Source organism: Lipophrys pholis, assembly GCF_963383615.2.
Source record: "Lipophrys pholis genome assembly, chromosome: 22".
Taxonomy (NCBI): domain Eukaryota; kingdom Metazoa; phylum Chordata; class Actinopteri; order Blenniiformes; family Blenniidae; genus Lipophrys; species Lipophrys pholis.
This window is the reverse complement of record NC_137644.1, coordinates 1,093,986-1,110,421: the sequence shown is the minus strand read 5'-3', so window position 1 is coordinate 1,110,421 and position 16,436 is coordinate 1,093,986. Positions and strand designations below refer to the sequence as shown.

At 43.4% G+C, this 16,436-nt stretch overlaps 1 protein-coding gene across 2 annotated transcripts in view; it reads right to left on the bottom strand.

Moving 5' to 3' along the window:
• The window catches only part of scube1 (signal peptide, CUB domain, EGF-like 1), a gene marked incomplete at its 3' end in the record, with an annotated part of 251,229 nt that overhangs the window by 119,163 nt on the left and 115,630 nt on the right, over positions 1-16,436 (bottom strand). For both annotated transcript variants that reach the window (XM_080492502.1, XM_080492503.1), the window contains exon 5: positions 3,157-3,285. In XM_080492502.1, coding sequence (XP_080348628.1) covers positions 3,157-3,285 — 129 coding nt within the window. The remainder of the gene's footprint in view (positions 1-3,156; positions 3,286-16,436) is intronic.

The window sequence follows — 16,436 nt, the reverse complement described above, 5'->3', positions numbered from 1 at the left end:
CTAAAGACTTCAGGCCAATCTAAGCAGATCCACCGTGGCGTCTGTCAGAAGGACGTTTCAACATGAAAACAGGTAAAAAACAAATCTGTCTACCGTTACAGTAATCTGCTGCTTATTGTCCGTATCAGCACTCTGGATGGCCCTCCCTGTCTCATTTTACTGTAGGTTCCATGTGGGGGTTCTCTACATAGGAGTGAGGCTCGAGAACGGCGAGGAGGAAGGGGGTGCATTTTCACACAAGAACAAGAGAGCGAGATAATGAACATGGTTTTAGCCAATAATGCCGTCAGGCTCAGAGGAATTCAAGCCAACGTTACTGCTGACCAAGTCATTTTCAATAATGTCCATCAGGTCTCGCACTGGCACACATCCTGAGAAGAAATCTGGTCCAAATGAAAGAGTATAGAGTGCCTTTTGAGCGGAACTCAGAGACGGTGAAACGGTTGTGGCATGAGTGTGTGGAGGTGTGTATTGTTGACTTTACTGTAGCACTGGGATGTTGCATACTGCACACATGATATTTTGACATGGACTGTATACTAGGTCTATTCTGAACTACAAAATCTTGTCTCTCATTGTATTTCAGAGAGTTCTACAGATGGATGGTGAGCAAATCCAGCATGAATTCATCTCGGCAGGGTTCAACCTCACCAAAGCAAGACAGAGAGGACTCATTGGCCACAGGGCTATAATCAATGTCCCGGGGCAACGTTAGAGTAACGTTACTCTTTGTGCGGCCAATACACAGGATGGGGTCCTCCTCCGTCAGGCCAAAATTGTCCCTTACAATACACCTCACATACTCACAACACAGTCACAGCAAGGAACCAAATACAGCAGACACAATACATCGTCATCTAGGACAAGGTGTCATTCCACTGTGCTGCTCTGGTCCAGAACTGGTTTCAAGACCATCCACAGTTGGTTCCACCATGCTCTCCTTTTCTTAACCCAATGGAAGAGTTGTTCTCTGCATGGCGGTGGAAGGTTTACGATCTCCGGGCCCAGGCTCAGGCACCCCTCATTCAGGCCATGGATGACGCCTGTGACCAAGTCAGCGCCGCTGCTGTGCAAGAGTGGATTAGACATTCAAGGTGGTTCTTCCAACGTTGTCTTGCCAATGAGGATATTTCCTCTGATGTCTATGAAATTCTATGACCACATCCAGCTCGGCGAAGAGAAAACGTCTAGTATTTTCTGTTTTATTTCTCATATATATATATATATATATATATATATATATATATATATATATTTATTTTCTGTAATTTTTAACCTGTACTGGATACAGTGTTTTATTGTTGTTGTTTGCTGGGTTACAGTAGCAGTGTTACACACTACTGCAGACATGTTTTGTTGGGATTCTCCATGTTGACTGATTCAGGTGTATGGAGAGAAATAAATTATATTTTCCTCAGTGTGCAGCATTGGACTTGTCAAGTGTTTTGGTGAACCTATTGTATATTTGCACTTTCTCTGTGTACTGCAGTACTCGAATCCCTGAGAAGTAGAATTGCTAAAACTGTTTTAGGTTAAGAACAGCAGTGTTTAACTGGTTCAGGCAGAATTAAGTAATCTGAAGCATGTGTGTTTCAAATGGTGACAGAATCCATTTTTATAAACTGCTGTATAGTTTTGACAAGAGTACTTCATTTCCCAAAGGGTCTGAGGTGTTGGTGGTAAATTGGCAAAAAATGAATAGCTATTCAAATCTCCACCACTGTGCCAGATTTGGTGCATGTATCACCAATTACACGATTTGGGGGTATATTTGATGGTACCACTACACAGAGCGGGACTCGGGAGCTGAGGGTCTTGCATGTTTTTCGGACTGTGGGAGGGAACCCACGCACAGACAGGGAGAACATAGAAACTCTACATAGAGAGGCCCTGGCCTCTATTTTAACCAGGCGAGCAATTCCGCCACTGTGCATCCAAAACACATCAAAATAAAGTGTACATTTTCTGCTAGATGAGTTTGCAAAATGAAGGTAAATTTTAAAATAAGGCAATTTCCATCAAAAATAGAAGGGATGTCTGCCATCTTTTCTCTCCATGCCAGAGATTAAAACAGCAATTATGTGACATGAAGTACTATGCCTATATTATGGCTGCGAATAGGCAGATTGAATGTACCCGTTTTATCATTTGAGAGCCATTTTTTTGAAATAACTACGTTTTGGTCCGTGTACAGAATTTGGAGTGGAACTGCCGAGTTGGATAAAATAAAAAGGCTGAATGAGAAAACATACAAGGGAGGTGGAAGAGGAAAAGAAAGGAACGTTTCATGTATGTGTGTGTGTGTGCATGTGTATGTGTGTGTGTGTGTGCGCGTGCGTGCGTGCGAGTGTGTGTGTGTTGCGGACATAACTGCCATCACTTTTATGACTGTTTTACTCGAGGACTGAGCTGCCATGCACAACAGAATGGCACAACACTGACTACCCGGCCGCTAATGAAATATCACCACAGCAGGGGATGCATCAGAGCTATTTAGGGGCTTTCACAATCTTAACTCTCGCTGTCTGAGAAGAAAACAAGATGTGTTGCCCAACAAAGTTCAACAAAAAGCTTATTTTTTCCTCTCAAAACAGCAGCCCCCTAAATTCCATGGATGCAGACTCTTAGCATGAGGAGTGAAAAATGGGTAGTTGGAGCTGTGAATGGGTTTTTACAGATGTGAATTCTTCACTGAATCCTTCAGCACCTTCGGCTTGGCCGAAAATGCCTAATGGATTTTGGTATTAAATGTACACCCTCATATTTTACCCCTGAAGGTCTCTTGGAATGTGTCCATCAGTTCTGTTACAGGACTGGTTTAGAACCCTCGTGGCATTAGTATGTAACCACTATAAAACATTCATTGCTACCATGTGAACTGCAAAATTAAGTGAGAAGTCAAATGACTGAAGATTAACAGATGACGGAAAGCCTTACACACAAAATCAACGTGAGATGTGGATGTGGACAACACATGGGAACAGGGCTGTGTGTGTGTGTGTGTGTGTGTGTGTGTGTGTGTGTGTGTGTGTGTGTGTGTGTGTGTGTGTGTGTGTGTGTGTGTGTGTGTGTGTGTGTGTGTGTGTGTGTGTGTGTGTGTGTGTGTGTGTGTGTGTGTGTGTGTGTGTGTGTGTGTGTGTGTGCGATGCTACATACATGTACAGTCCTTCTGGTTCTTGGCCAACTCAAAGCCGGGTCGACACTCGCACGACACGGCTCCTTTGCTGGAGACCTCTCTGCAGATGTGGGCACAGCCGTGGTCTTTGTTCATGCAGTTCATTCCATCTGGAGGCGACAAAAACACACCTTGATCATGACACCGGAAGAACCTCTGACCGACGGCGCAAACAAGATGAGAGCTGGGGATTGTTTGTCTTTTGTTTCTTCTTCTTGGTGCACTCGAGCATTTCACCCAGTGTAGTATTGTTTTTGTTCACTTTTTAAACCAGCTGTGCAAGTATCTGGCTACACCATATATGGTGCAGTGGAGAGTTTAGTGTTTGATATTTCCTTATAGAGATCTTTGAGGAAACATATTAATTAAAAAAAACACCCCGCTTCTATACATTTGTTCAATTAAAACAGGTAGATGTCTTTATTTTCTTCAAATTTCTACTTTACCACGTTTCTTGCAACTTAAACAAAGGAAACCAGCTTCCTACATCAATTAATGTGCTTTGTGCATTTTTTTAATCAAGGGAAATAAAGCTATCAATAAAAAGAAATAATCAAATTTTTATTCGTCAACGCTTCCAGTGAAAACAGATGTTTTTTGCATTTTGTTTTCAGAAAACCTTCGCATTTATGCAGCGATGTTTTGAGAGCACGTAAATCCACCATTGTTAAGTGACGTTGTGGAGAGGGTCGCAGGGTTATAGGGTTGCAGGATTATGGGGTCGAGTGATGGAGCGATGACATCATAGTTTTCAGCTGACGTGCTTCTTGCCCGTCTGTACATCAACTCCAAGGCGGTGTTTTCTAATTTCCCACTCTGAAACCTGTTGTCAAAACAACTCAATTTTCAGGCTTCTAAAATGCCACTCCGTCTGGATGATCGGCCAAAGACGATGTGGTTACATAGAATAATGTTATGGTGTGGACAGGGACAGAGTCTCCAGACGGTCCCTGTGTTATGGAAGATGTCCTGCATCATTCCCGCGCCAAAGATACGATGTCGCAGTGGATCTAAGGACTACCGACCAATGGCACTGACGTCAAACATCATGAAGATCCGAGAGCAGCCTCAGACTATCGTCCCTCGAGTTTGCCTGCCAGCTGTGACTTGGGACAGAGGCCGTCATCTTCCTGCTGAACCACATCCGTCCCCACATGGACAGACCAGACCGTACTGAGAGAGTATTGTTCTTTGACTTCTCTAGTGCCTTCAACACCATCAGGCCCTGCTGGGTGAGAAGCTGACGTCGATGGAGGTGGATGCCCCCCTCGAGCACTGGATTGTGACTTCTTGACTGGTAGGACGCAGTACCATCGCCTGGAGGACTGTGTCTCAGGAAGAATGATCAGCAACCTCGTGGCCCCTCGGGACAGTCCTCTCCCTTTCTCGTCACGCTCTACACCATGGACTTGAGTTACTGCACAGACACCTGTCATCTCCAGAAGTTCTTGGACAACTCTGCAGTAGTTGGTTGAATCAGCAGGGTGATGAGACTGAGTACAGGCCTTTGTCACTCGGTGTGAGCGGAACTATCTGCACCTCAATGTGGCAAAGACCAAGGAGCTGTTGGTGAACCTGAAGAGGAACATAAGTAAATAAAGAATAGAGATTTAGGGGGCCATATGAACAATAAACTGGACTGGGTTAAGAACAATGAAACTCTTGACAGAAAGGGCCAAAGCCGCCTCTATTTATTGAGGAGGCTGAGGTCCTTCCACATCTGCCGCTCTATGCTGAAGGTGCTCTATGAGTCTGTGGTAGTGAGCGCTATCCTCTATGCTGGTCCATGCTGGTGGAGCAGGCTGAGGGTCGACAAAAACAGGCTCAATAAAGTCATTAGAAAGGCTGGTGGTGTGATGGGGGTGGAGATGGACTCTGTGCAGGTGGTCTCAGAAAAGAGGATCTGTTCCAAACTGAGTTTCATCCTGAACAATTCTCCTCACTCTCTCCATGAGCAGCAGCTGCTCCTTCATCAAGAGATTCAATCCACCAAAGTGTAATATGGAGCCACATGAGATCCTTCATTCCTGTGGCAATAAGACTCCATAGCTTCTCTTTGTAAATACTGTTTGTTAATGTCACTCTGCTATGCTACGCCAGTCAGTCAGTTTGTCCCAGACCTGTCTCACTGCCATGGACGTCCTCCGGGAGACAGTCAGTTTGTCCCAGACCTGTCTCACTGCCATGGAATGTATTGCTGGAGAAAACTTTGAATGACTGACATCAGCCGAAGCTACTATTAAATCTCTGCAAGCCTGGAAGGACGCACTGTGGGACCGCATACATGACTTGGAAAACAGATCCCGCTGATCCAACATGAGAATTGTGAACATTCCGGAGGGCAGCGAGAACGGTAAGGTCCCGGTAAAGTTTGTCTTGGAGGTACTGACAGAGTGTTTGAGTCCAGACGTGTTTACTGAACCTCCTGAAGTGGAGAGGGCTCACCTGTCACTGGGCCAAAAACCAAAAGAGGGGAAAGCAGCCAGACCATCCGTCGGATGCTTCCTCCGCTTCCAGCAGCAGGAGTTCCAGGAATCATGTGGTGCAGCATCAAGGGACAGCTCTGAGGTTTTACCCCGACCTGAGCGCCACGCTGGTGTGGAAAACAAGCAGGACGTGAAACAGGCGCTCCTCCAGAAGGGAGTGTGGTTCTGTCTGATGTACCCGGCCCGCCTGGTGGTAACTTTGGATTCACCTTTGAACCACCTGAAGATGCCCAAGAATTTTACAACCACCGGGTAATTAAGAAATAATAACGTCCACGACTTGCGGCGCTCATTACTGAGAAGGTCGTTTCTGCATCATGCACGGGATCTAATGGACTTTACATAAACAATAATCATACCCTTGCTCTCTTCTTTGGACTCAGGTATTCTGTCCCTTATTTTCATTTTGTTTTGTGTTCTTGCCTGCTTCTCCTATTGCTCTTTCTTATTCCTATAAGTACAGGAGTTACATCATACAGACATGCAAATATTCTTTCATTACAATTGACCTTTAATATCTGATACCAGGTTGGAGTCAATCTACATTTGTTTCTATATAACACCAGTTATGTCTAATTTATATGCATATTATTTTCTTATTTTGACAACTTCATTCGCTATACGTTCAAATAGCGACGTTGCTGCTTCTGCACTAAATGATTGGGAGAACCTTGAGGGACTATAATGTTTATGAGGATATACTCCCAGACGTACAGGGGAGATATGGTTAGGCTGCAGTTTTCCTCAGTTGGAGAGTTAAACATAAGCATTGATCATGTTTGTTTTATTATGTCTTGCTATTATTTAGGGTATTTAGGAGTTCTGTTAGTGTTATTGGGGTTTTGCATCCTTGGATTTCAGAATCTTTTCAACCATCGTTTGTTTTCAACATTTCATTATATATTTTTAAGTGGAGGCATTTTAAATATCTTCTGTGCAATAGACGTTCGTCTGTGATGCAGTGGATCATGTATCCCCTTGAATATTACTGGTAGTTCTCATAGACCATGAATCGTACACACGAAAGTAATCAGAATAGAAGAGGGACAAATGAAAGATTTATGTAATGGAATGTGAGGAAACCCCTGTCAGATCCTGTGAAGCTAACTTGAATACTTACACATCTTAAACTCTTAAAATGTTAAGTTGCTTTTTTGCAAGAGACACCTTTAAGGGTTAAAGATCACATCGGATTAAAAAAATCATGGGTTGGCCAAATGTTTCATTCAAGCTTTAAGTCTAGGTCACGTGGCACAGCGATCATGATTCATAAAAACACACTCTTCAATGCCACAAACATTATATCCGACCCACTCGGCTGTTTTGCTGTTGTTTTACTGTATATCCACCCAACTGGGACGATAAAATATTCATGGGAAAAGACATCTCATACATACCCGACTTAAACTCACGCTGCCTAATTTGAGGAGGAGACCTAAACTGTACAATTAACCCCTCCTTGGACCGCTCCAGCCCAAAGTTAAGAAACCCTTCTAAAATGGCTAAAATATTATATATCGTTCACGAATTAAATTGGATGTTTTGATCCTTGGCGCTTTTGCTTCCCTTTATAGTTTGCTTCCCTTTCCACCATTCATACAGCAGAATCGCCTACTTCTTTATCGACAGGTTATTACTCCCCTTTGTTAAAAACATAGAATACTCTACCATAGTTGAATCCGGCCATGCCCCAGTTATATTATATATTTCCTATCCCACTCAATATATCTGACCGGCCCCCATGGAGATTTGATAATGCACTATAAACAGATGACTGTCAAATAACAGCCATCGATAATTTCCGACATCTACCATCTGTTACAGACGAGGTGATCTCCCCTGATCAAACTGGTTTTATGAGTGGTCGTCACTCCTTTTCTAACATCCGGTGCCTTCTTAATGTCATATACTCTCATGCATCTGGGGAGAGACCAGAGGCGGTTATCTTCCTGGATGCAGAGAAAGCCTTTGACAGGGTGGAGTGTTCATATTTATTCCAATGTCCGCAGGCCTTTGGTTTTGGATCCACTTTTATTGCTCGGGTCAAACTCCTTTATGCTTCACCCAAGGCATCAGTAGTCATGAACGGTAAGCAATCTGAATTTATTTCAGGGAGCTGGTAATGGAGCTGGCCTCTCTTAGTCTCGCCTTACGCATCACCTTTTCCTTGGTCCCAAAGCTATGGAAGCACATGATGACAATCCTCGGCTTTTCGTTTGGCTTGGACTTGGTGAATGGTATCCTGTGTGCACGATCAAGTTCTGGTGGTGTCGGAAGAACTGCATCACCCATCACTATTTGTAGCAGGATGGAGAAAAAAGTGGTTGGATGGGGTGCCTCAATCAGCTCCGGCAGCCCGATCAGGGGTATATTAGCGCGTCTGCTTCTTAATTCCAGGTCCAGGGGGGAATGTCTGCTTCCTTCTGGAAATGCACCTTCACACCCCTGAAGTCTCACGTTTCAAGAAACCATGGATGGGACACTAGTTCCATTCAAGGTATTCTGAAAGGACCAGGACTATTGCTATACATAGAGATGTTGCCTTTTAACTTGACACATCAGTACGTGATCCTCATGGTCGATATGTCATTGTTGCAAGCAAATTACCAAATATTCTCATGATTCTGGTCTCACTCTATGCTCCAACGTGGGATGATGTAAATTTATATCCAATTTCTCTCATCTATACCTAATCTAATTAATCATCAGGTCATAATTGGCAGGGACTTAAATTTGGTCCAAGAAATAAACCTTGACAGATCATCAAGGAAACAAACTTCTCCATTGAAATCTGCCTGGGTTTTATAATGTCATACCTCTCAGCTTGGTTTGAGGGACCCCTGGAGAGGCAAGTTCCCATCCAGTCAAGCATTTTCTTTCTTCTCAAATGCCCATCGCTCCTACTCCCGTATCGATTTTTTTGTATTAGATGACAAATTGTTACACAATGTTATCACCAGTGAATACCATAGTATTGTAATTTTGGATCGAGCACCAAACTCTGTTGATACTAATTTTTAAAACTGCAAACCGCCCTCCAAACACTGGAAATTCAGCTCTCATCTGCTCTCAGAAGTCGGCTTTAAATCCTTCCTTGCTTCTCAAATTAAATTCTTCTTTGAGATTAACGACGCACCGGGCCTCTGGTTTGATACACTCCGGGAAACCGTTGAGGCCTATCTCCATGGTGAAATTATATCCTTCGTTTCCCATCTCAAGAAATCAGAACAACGGGTAACCCTCAGAGTTCTCCAAAACTATCTCTGTCTTGCTGACCCCAGTGCTGGTTACAATGTTTAACGAAGCTTTGTGTGGCAATAGAGCATTCGACCGTCGGGTTCCCCCACAGAGACACGGAGTCAGAGTTTCAGTTTGCCAGGACTCAGCCCCGCTGCTGCTGTTCGTGGGGACCGCCTCTTCGCAGTCCAGTCAAGATCCCGCCTTTGTCCGCGGAGCTGGGACTGGACCTGCCTGGTTGTTCTTCACCCAGAGAACAGCCACCGGCGTCATTTCGACCTTCGGCGACTTGCGCTGCTTCGGAGTCCCGGGATTGGCCGCGCCACACTTAGCGCCCGCCCCTCCTCCCCTTCCGGGGCAAATGATGGCAACGCCAGCTCAAACAGCGCGGGGGCCGAACTGTCTTCCAGTGCATTCCCCCTGGATCACAGCACCCAGAAGAGGCCTCCCTGCCTCTCCTTTTGCTGGGGGAGCTTCTCCATTAGCTCCTGGCTCCGCTGTGCCTGCTCCGGCTGCAGCCGGGCGAAGTCAACGAGCAGCTGATCTGACGTCTCCTCTGCTGCCCTCTGTATGGCTGCTGCTTCTTCGGCCCTCCTCTACGCTCCTTGGTCCGACAAAACTACAAACTACTGTAAATGAAAGCTTGGATTTTTTTTTGCCATAAAATGAGCATTTTAATGGCTTCATGTGAAAGAGAACGTTTGTTGTTGTCAGTGTGTGTCTACATAGGTTGCCATTGGAAACAGTTTTAGAGCAGCGTTCTATCATTCTACACCTCCATTCCTCCATGTTGAAGCTTTTGATTCAGACACGTCCAGAAATAAAGTGAAAGGAGCAGAAAGTCACTATGTACACTCAAAAAAGTCACCTTGGCAGTTTGTCAGTTTACATATCAGAAATATGTTTGACTAACATGAGCATATTGAGTTTGTTGTTGTTAAATGGTTCTTTCTAATACATGTTCAGATAATATGAATAAAGGGGATTCAATCTACTTAATATGAATAGATGGAAATGTGTGAAATTATCAAATTAATTTAACTCAATAAATTTTGTGAGTGTGGAAATGATTGAGAATATATTTTTTCAGTGTAATGCTGAAATGTTGAAAAATATTCCCAAAGCTCATTCACACGTGATAATAATTTTTTTTCTATGGCCACTCTGGGGCTTCGTACTAAAGCAAGAAGGACGTGAAAAAACCACAATGGAGAGATGAGGAGTCTGCATGTTGCTCTATGGTCTGCATCCGAGGTTCAGGCCAAACTAAATGGAACGAGCCTGACAAAACAGATATATATATATATATATATATACAATCAGCCTTTTTGTACCTGTATGTACGCTGCCAGTGCTATATTGGTGAAATCAGTGGCGTACAACGTTTTAGAGTGACGCAATGACGTGGCTCTCACTTGGCTCTGTTGACAATGAAAAAAGAAAAGGTTCTTTGGCGGTGATCATTTAAGAACGGGCCCTGGCACCGATGAATGCATAGACATTGAGGTAGCGACCAAGGCATCTAACCACAACCCATTTAAAATCTAAGGCACCTACCGATGAACTGATATGAGTACCGGCAGTACTATTGGCAGTGGTGCTGTATTGTGTTGATCTTAGAACTTTAGAGTTGAAACCCAACAGATCCCGCTGAGGACGTGTAATATATAAATCATATAATGGATTTTTTTTTTTTTTACAGTATTCCTTTAGTTCAGCGAGCACATAAATGATTCAAAACTATTTCAAAACAAATGCATGACACCTTACTGACAATAATTGCTGGTTAAAATCTTTGATACCATAAAAATATGAGTTTATGGGGACTTTCTTGACTCTGCTCACAAATCTCCCCTGATACATTATTGTTTTACCCAGAATGCCAACAGGGACCATCCTCTGGAGACCAGTAATCACTAGGGATGGGCCAGCAGCAGTCTGAAAAGGAGACAATTCACTGTTGAGTGTGACAGTGAGCCCAGTCCTCATAAGCACCAGAACAGCCTATTCTCACCCAAACAATGTTTTCCTTTCCAAATGACTGAATACCACTTTTAGCTTTCTGCAAGCTCACTTTCACATCACTTATCTTTATTATTGTCAGTAAAAGCCTGCTCATCTCTAATCTGAGGCTCCATTCTGTCGGCAGTAGCATGGCCTCTTCTCCTCACACCTATTCATTTCTGAAGCCCAGCCAGCCCGATGTGGTCCCGGTCTATTCCAGATGATTTATAGACTGCATCACAGCAATATTATGTGAAACCCTCCACTGTTTAAATCATCAGAATCAGAATCGTCTTCATCAGAAGGGAGAGGAGCCTGGAGAGGAAGCAAAGAGGCAGAGGAGGGAGAGCCAGTGCTCTCTCTAAAGAGGTGTGAAAGGAGGATGAACCCAGCCAAAGATATCACTGAGCTGTGGAAAGAACTGGGAAAGTTAGTTTGGGAGGCTGTGGATGGTTTCTCATCATGCCAGGTTTGAGTTTGAATCCTTACCCCCTTTCCAAACCAGGGTTTGAATCCCTCCCTACTGTCTGTTGGTTCTATCTATTGGAACGTATTGAAACCTTCACAACTTCAGAAAGAACAAGCAAAACAAAGAACTGCAGTGTTAGGCATGGATAAGTGTACGTATGTGTCTTGTGTATGATAATGGTCCAAAAAACTACAAGTGACAAGCTCCTGATTGTCCCCGTAATCAAGGATTGCAGAAAAATAAAAGTATTTTCATAATAAAACATTTTTGGCTCTTCCTCCTTTCTACTACAATATGTCTATTGAGACATATACTGGTAGATCCTTGGTGGTGAAAATCTCACCCACCACAACGATATGAAAACGCAGCATTGCTTACGGGATCTGAGAGAAAGCGTTCCATATGTGATACTTACCGTGTTATTCTGCATCTGTATATTTGTAGCTAAAATACAAAAAAACATGATGTGCAAATATCAGAAAGTTGGCAAAGGCGCCAACTAGACCAGCTAGACCAGCTCTTTCAATGAGTCACAGGAAGTTTGAGTCTTCCGTCACTACATATGTAATGTACTCTTAAAGAAACCTGATAATAAGCTGAAATGTAAACCAGGGCCTTTCAATTTGCTATAAAATATCTGAAGTGTCTGTAGGTTCATCAGATCCAATTACGACAAGTAACTGGTTACTACTATCTACTTTTACTATTGGAGATTTCTGATCATATGAACAGACTTAGCCTGAAGCTCAATAACTGCTGCTTTCGCCAATCACATCCGCAAACATGTGCACATTCAACGGACATGTCAACTCATAACTCGTATAAACAAGGCTCTGTTGAAATCGCCTTCTTTTTTACAAACTCTGAAAGATACTGGGTCTTTTGGCTTAATCTCGTGTTACTGTGTATGAAAAATGTCAACCAGGTCGTCATCTCTAAGTGAACAATGAAACAAAAGCTTTCTAGAGAGTTTCTGTGTCTGACAATAACTGCAGGAGACTGTAAACATAGTGGCTGTAAAGACTAAACTCGTGAATCTGATTATGGACCCATAAAAGACATAAAAACCTGTGCTGTACGTCATTAAAGCGGCAGTGTTGTTAACACCCGCCCTGATTTCTTCAGCTGATTGAATTTTTGAAGATACTTGCAGGGGTAATGTGTGAGCAGCTTTTTTTTCCAACAATGTTTTGAAGTAGTATGAACACTGGAACAATCTGACTAATACATGAACACATACACCCTCTCAGACAAATTTATTTTAATAAAAAATAAAATTGAAAGCATCAATAATAATAATGGCTTGGATTTATATAGCGCTTTTTTCACACTGACTCAAAGCACGTCCAGAGACCATTATTCATTCACACCAGTCCCACCAGGGATGCTAAGCTACGTTGTAGCCACAGCTGCCCTGGGGCTGCTGACAGAGGCATGGCTGACATTTTGCACCAACGGCCCCTCCGACCACCAACATTCATGCACCATTCATACCCATTCATAAGAGGCAATGTGGGTAAAGTGCCTTGCCCAAGGACACAACAACAATGACTGTTTGATAGAGTGGGATTCGAACACCCAACCCTCCGGTTATTGGACGACCGACTCTACCGCCGAGCCACCGTCACTTCGTTAAAGGCTGAAAATTTTTTGTGGATATCATCATCCACAATCATCCTCTTCATCCCCAGACAGTGTACATCCCTCCACAGTTCACAAATGGTCTCCAGACATTCTAAAAATAGTCTTTTTCCCCTTTCAGTATATATGTATTTTACTCCAGTGTTAAAGCTGCCATCATTTGTTTTAACCAATGTCCAATACACATTTCTCTTGTCTCTTTCCATTTTAGTGCAATTATTCTCTTTGCTTGCGACAAACCCATAAACAGTTCACATTTTGTGTATCTTACATTTTCAGGGGACAATCCCAAAATGAAGACATCAGGATCCAGTACAACCTCTTCAGATATGACTTCTTTTATAGTTTGTGTTGCAACGCACAAGGTTCCAATCTTTCTGGATTCCAAAATACAGTACCAGAGCGTACCTGTTACATTTGTTACATTGGGTACGTGTGTCTGGGATAATTGGGTTCGAGTCGTTCAATTTTACAGGTGTAATTATATTTGCATTCACCACTTATATTGCCGTAACCTTAATCTGGAATAAATGATTTCTTTGTGAGCTTTGCTTAAACCAAATCCCATTCTTCCATGGAGACATCCTTTCTTTAGTCAATTTTCCAAGCATTCAATCTTCCTAGCAAGCTTTCTAAAGGTTTGGAAATAATTAATTTGTGTAATTCTGATATTCCCCTTATGGACTGTGGCCTTGTTTTGGCGGAAGTGCTTGCATGGTCCAGTGACTTTGAGAGCAATGCTGTCCGGAGCACATGCTCCTGGTGAACAGGCCTGGAGTGAAGGCCCAGACAAACAAATCTGCACTCACCCATCAACAAAGAACACGGAAGATCGTGTACCCTGCCAGGACGAGGGCCACCAGGACACACCTCTGGAGCCAGGCCCGGAGGGGGGTGATCGCCGGCGAGTGGTTGGCGGTAGCTTGCTTGTCCTTGTCAGGTGCAGCCTGAACAAGCACTGTGGATAGGCTACATGGGCCTACCACCCACGAAGTCTAACACTGTGCAAGACAGCGGGGAACCATGCAGCGTCATAAAAACTGGCTCTTGGAACATGGAATGTGTTAAGATATTAATTGTTAATATAACTGTAACTCTAATGATAAACAACTTTAGATACAGTGATCATGGTTGCGCAATGCTGTCTGTAAAATCTGCTTATCTCAGTATCTGTAGGAAACATAGCGTATGAAACAGGAACTTGAGTGGGGAGATCGAAACCTTGACTGCAATCTGGGGAAACCCGTTACAACTGGTTCTACTGGCTGACCCCGCTCAAGTAACCATGTGACCACACCCAATCCCGCGGTGCCCCGTGACCACGAGACTCACCATCTGGACCGCCCTGCCTGCGAGCAGATGAACGCATAAATACACATTTTGCATAGGTAGACACGTCTTTGTTCTTGGCTCGGTTTAGAGTAGGAACCAGGACCCAGAATTCTGTAAATTGTGATTATTGCTTGCTCACTGCACTTCAATATAGTCTGAAGATTAATTTCTAAGAAACCTGACTCATGTGTCTTCCTTTAGTTAGACTGGCAACAAAAGGACTTGTGGTGCGACTCACGCACGCAAAAAATGTCACCTCACTTGGGGGGAAAGGAACCGGAGCTGGTGTGGGAGGTTGAGAGGTATCGACTAGATATAGTCAGGCTCACCTCCACGCACAGCTTTAGCTCTGGAACCAAACTCAATAAGGGATGGTCCCTTTCCTACTCAGGCATTGCACAGGGTGAAGGGCGCCAGGCGGGTGTGGGGATATTCAAAAGCCGCCGGCTGGCAGCCACACCGTTTGAGTTTGTCCCATTGGGCAACAGGGTCACCTCCCTGCGGGTTAAGGAAGCGGGTAGAAAAACTCTCACTGTTGTTTGAGCTTATGCACCAATTATGCACCAATCAGGTACAGTGCAAAATACTACAAACTTCAGAAAACACTACCAAATCCCCAAAACACTGCAAATTAGAGAAAACAGTACCCAATTAAAAAAAAAAAAAAAAACACAGCCAAATAGAGAAAACATTACCAAATTCAAAATCCACAATGGAAACGTCAGGTACTTGCTGATGACAAGGTCATCACTGATTGGGCGTACTGCCAATTACTCATTATTATTGTATCCACGAGAATCATTTAGTGTAGTTGTTACACCCCGAGGAGGGACGGAACATATCTGGAAGGACACTGGGAAACAGTTGGATTTTTACAATTTTTATTTAATTTTCTTTTAATTCACTCGTTGGTTTTTAATTCAAAAAAAATGTTGAACCTGAAAAACAAGCAGGTTATGTACAAACTAGAACCCGACAAAACCCAAAACCACCCCGTGTCCTAAACTACCAAAATATCCAAAAGAACAAGTACCTGGTGGGCTGGCACAAACAAACAAACAGGTGCGGTACCGGGCCAACCCTGTACAGGGCCGTCAGAGCCGGTACCAACACCCAATCTAACAAACAAAACCCCCAACCTACTGTTGCAGGACAAACAAAAAACGAAAACAGGACCACCGATCCCACCAGGGAGAAAGGATCTGTGCTAACCCCAAACATACAACGAAGGCGGAAGAGCCGGAGAAGGAAGCCGCCTGACTGCGGGTACGAATGGGAGAGGTCGAAGTAGAGAAGCCGCCGGGCTGCGTGTCAGTATGGGATTCATCGAGAGAGGGCAGCCCCGAACGCTTTAGACACCGCCTATTTATAGGCGGAGAGGCGGGCTTCACCGAATCCTACAAAAATAATAAAACACAAATACTGAAATAATCCCTCAAGAAAACAAACAAGGGGATATAGAGATTAATGTACTATTATTATTAAAATATTACTTTATATATATAACAAACTAAATAAATTGACCTCTCCACGGAAGTAGGATAATATATATGAATATAAGAAAACCTTCACTAATACCTAACAGTAGTTGAAGAGGAAAGCACATGTTAAATCAAATCCAAATCAATCTATGAATCACTCAGCAGCACGTCTCCATTCCACTTAATTTTATTGACCACTAGATGTCTTCCTTGAGCACTGTGTTTCATTGAATAATGAACCATGCTCAAAATGAACTATTAAAGCTTCAATAAAGCCAGTCATCAGTACCTTTAGGCCACAATGAGGACAGAATATCTTGTCTCTTAACTATGGAAGACAGTCTCTTATCCACGGACCATGCTTCAGTGGCAGGAATGACTTGCTGTGTTTCTGTCCAGTCAGTGGTGAGCGTGCCATTGGCTGTGCATCCAATCAGCAATGACCCTGCTGTTTGCAGGTACCACACGTTTCCATTGTCTTTTGGTGAATTTGGTAGTGTTCTCTCTGTTTGGAAGTGTTTTTTGGATTTGGAAGTATTTTTTTGGGCTTTTATAGTGTTTTTTTTCTATTTGGAGTTTTTTTTCCCTCTATTCGGAAGTGTTTTTTGGAT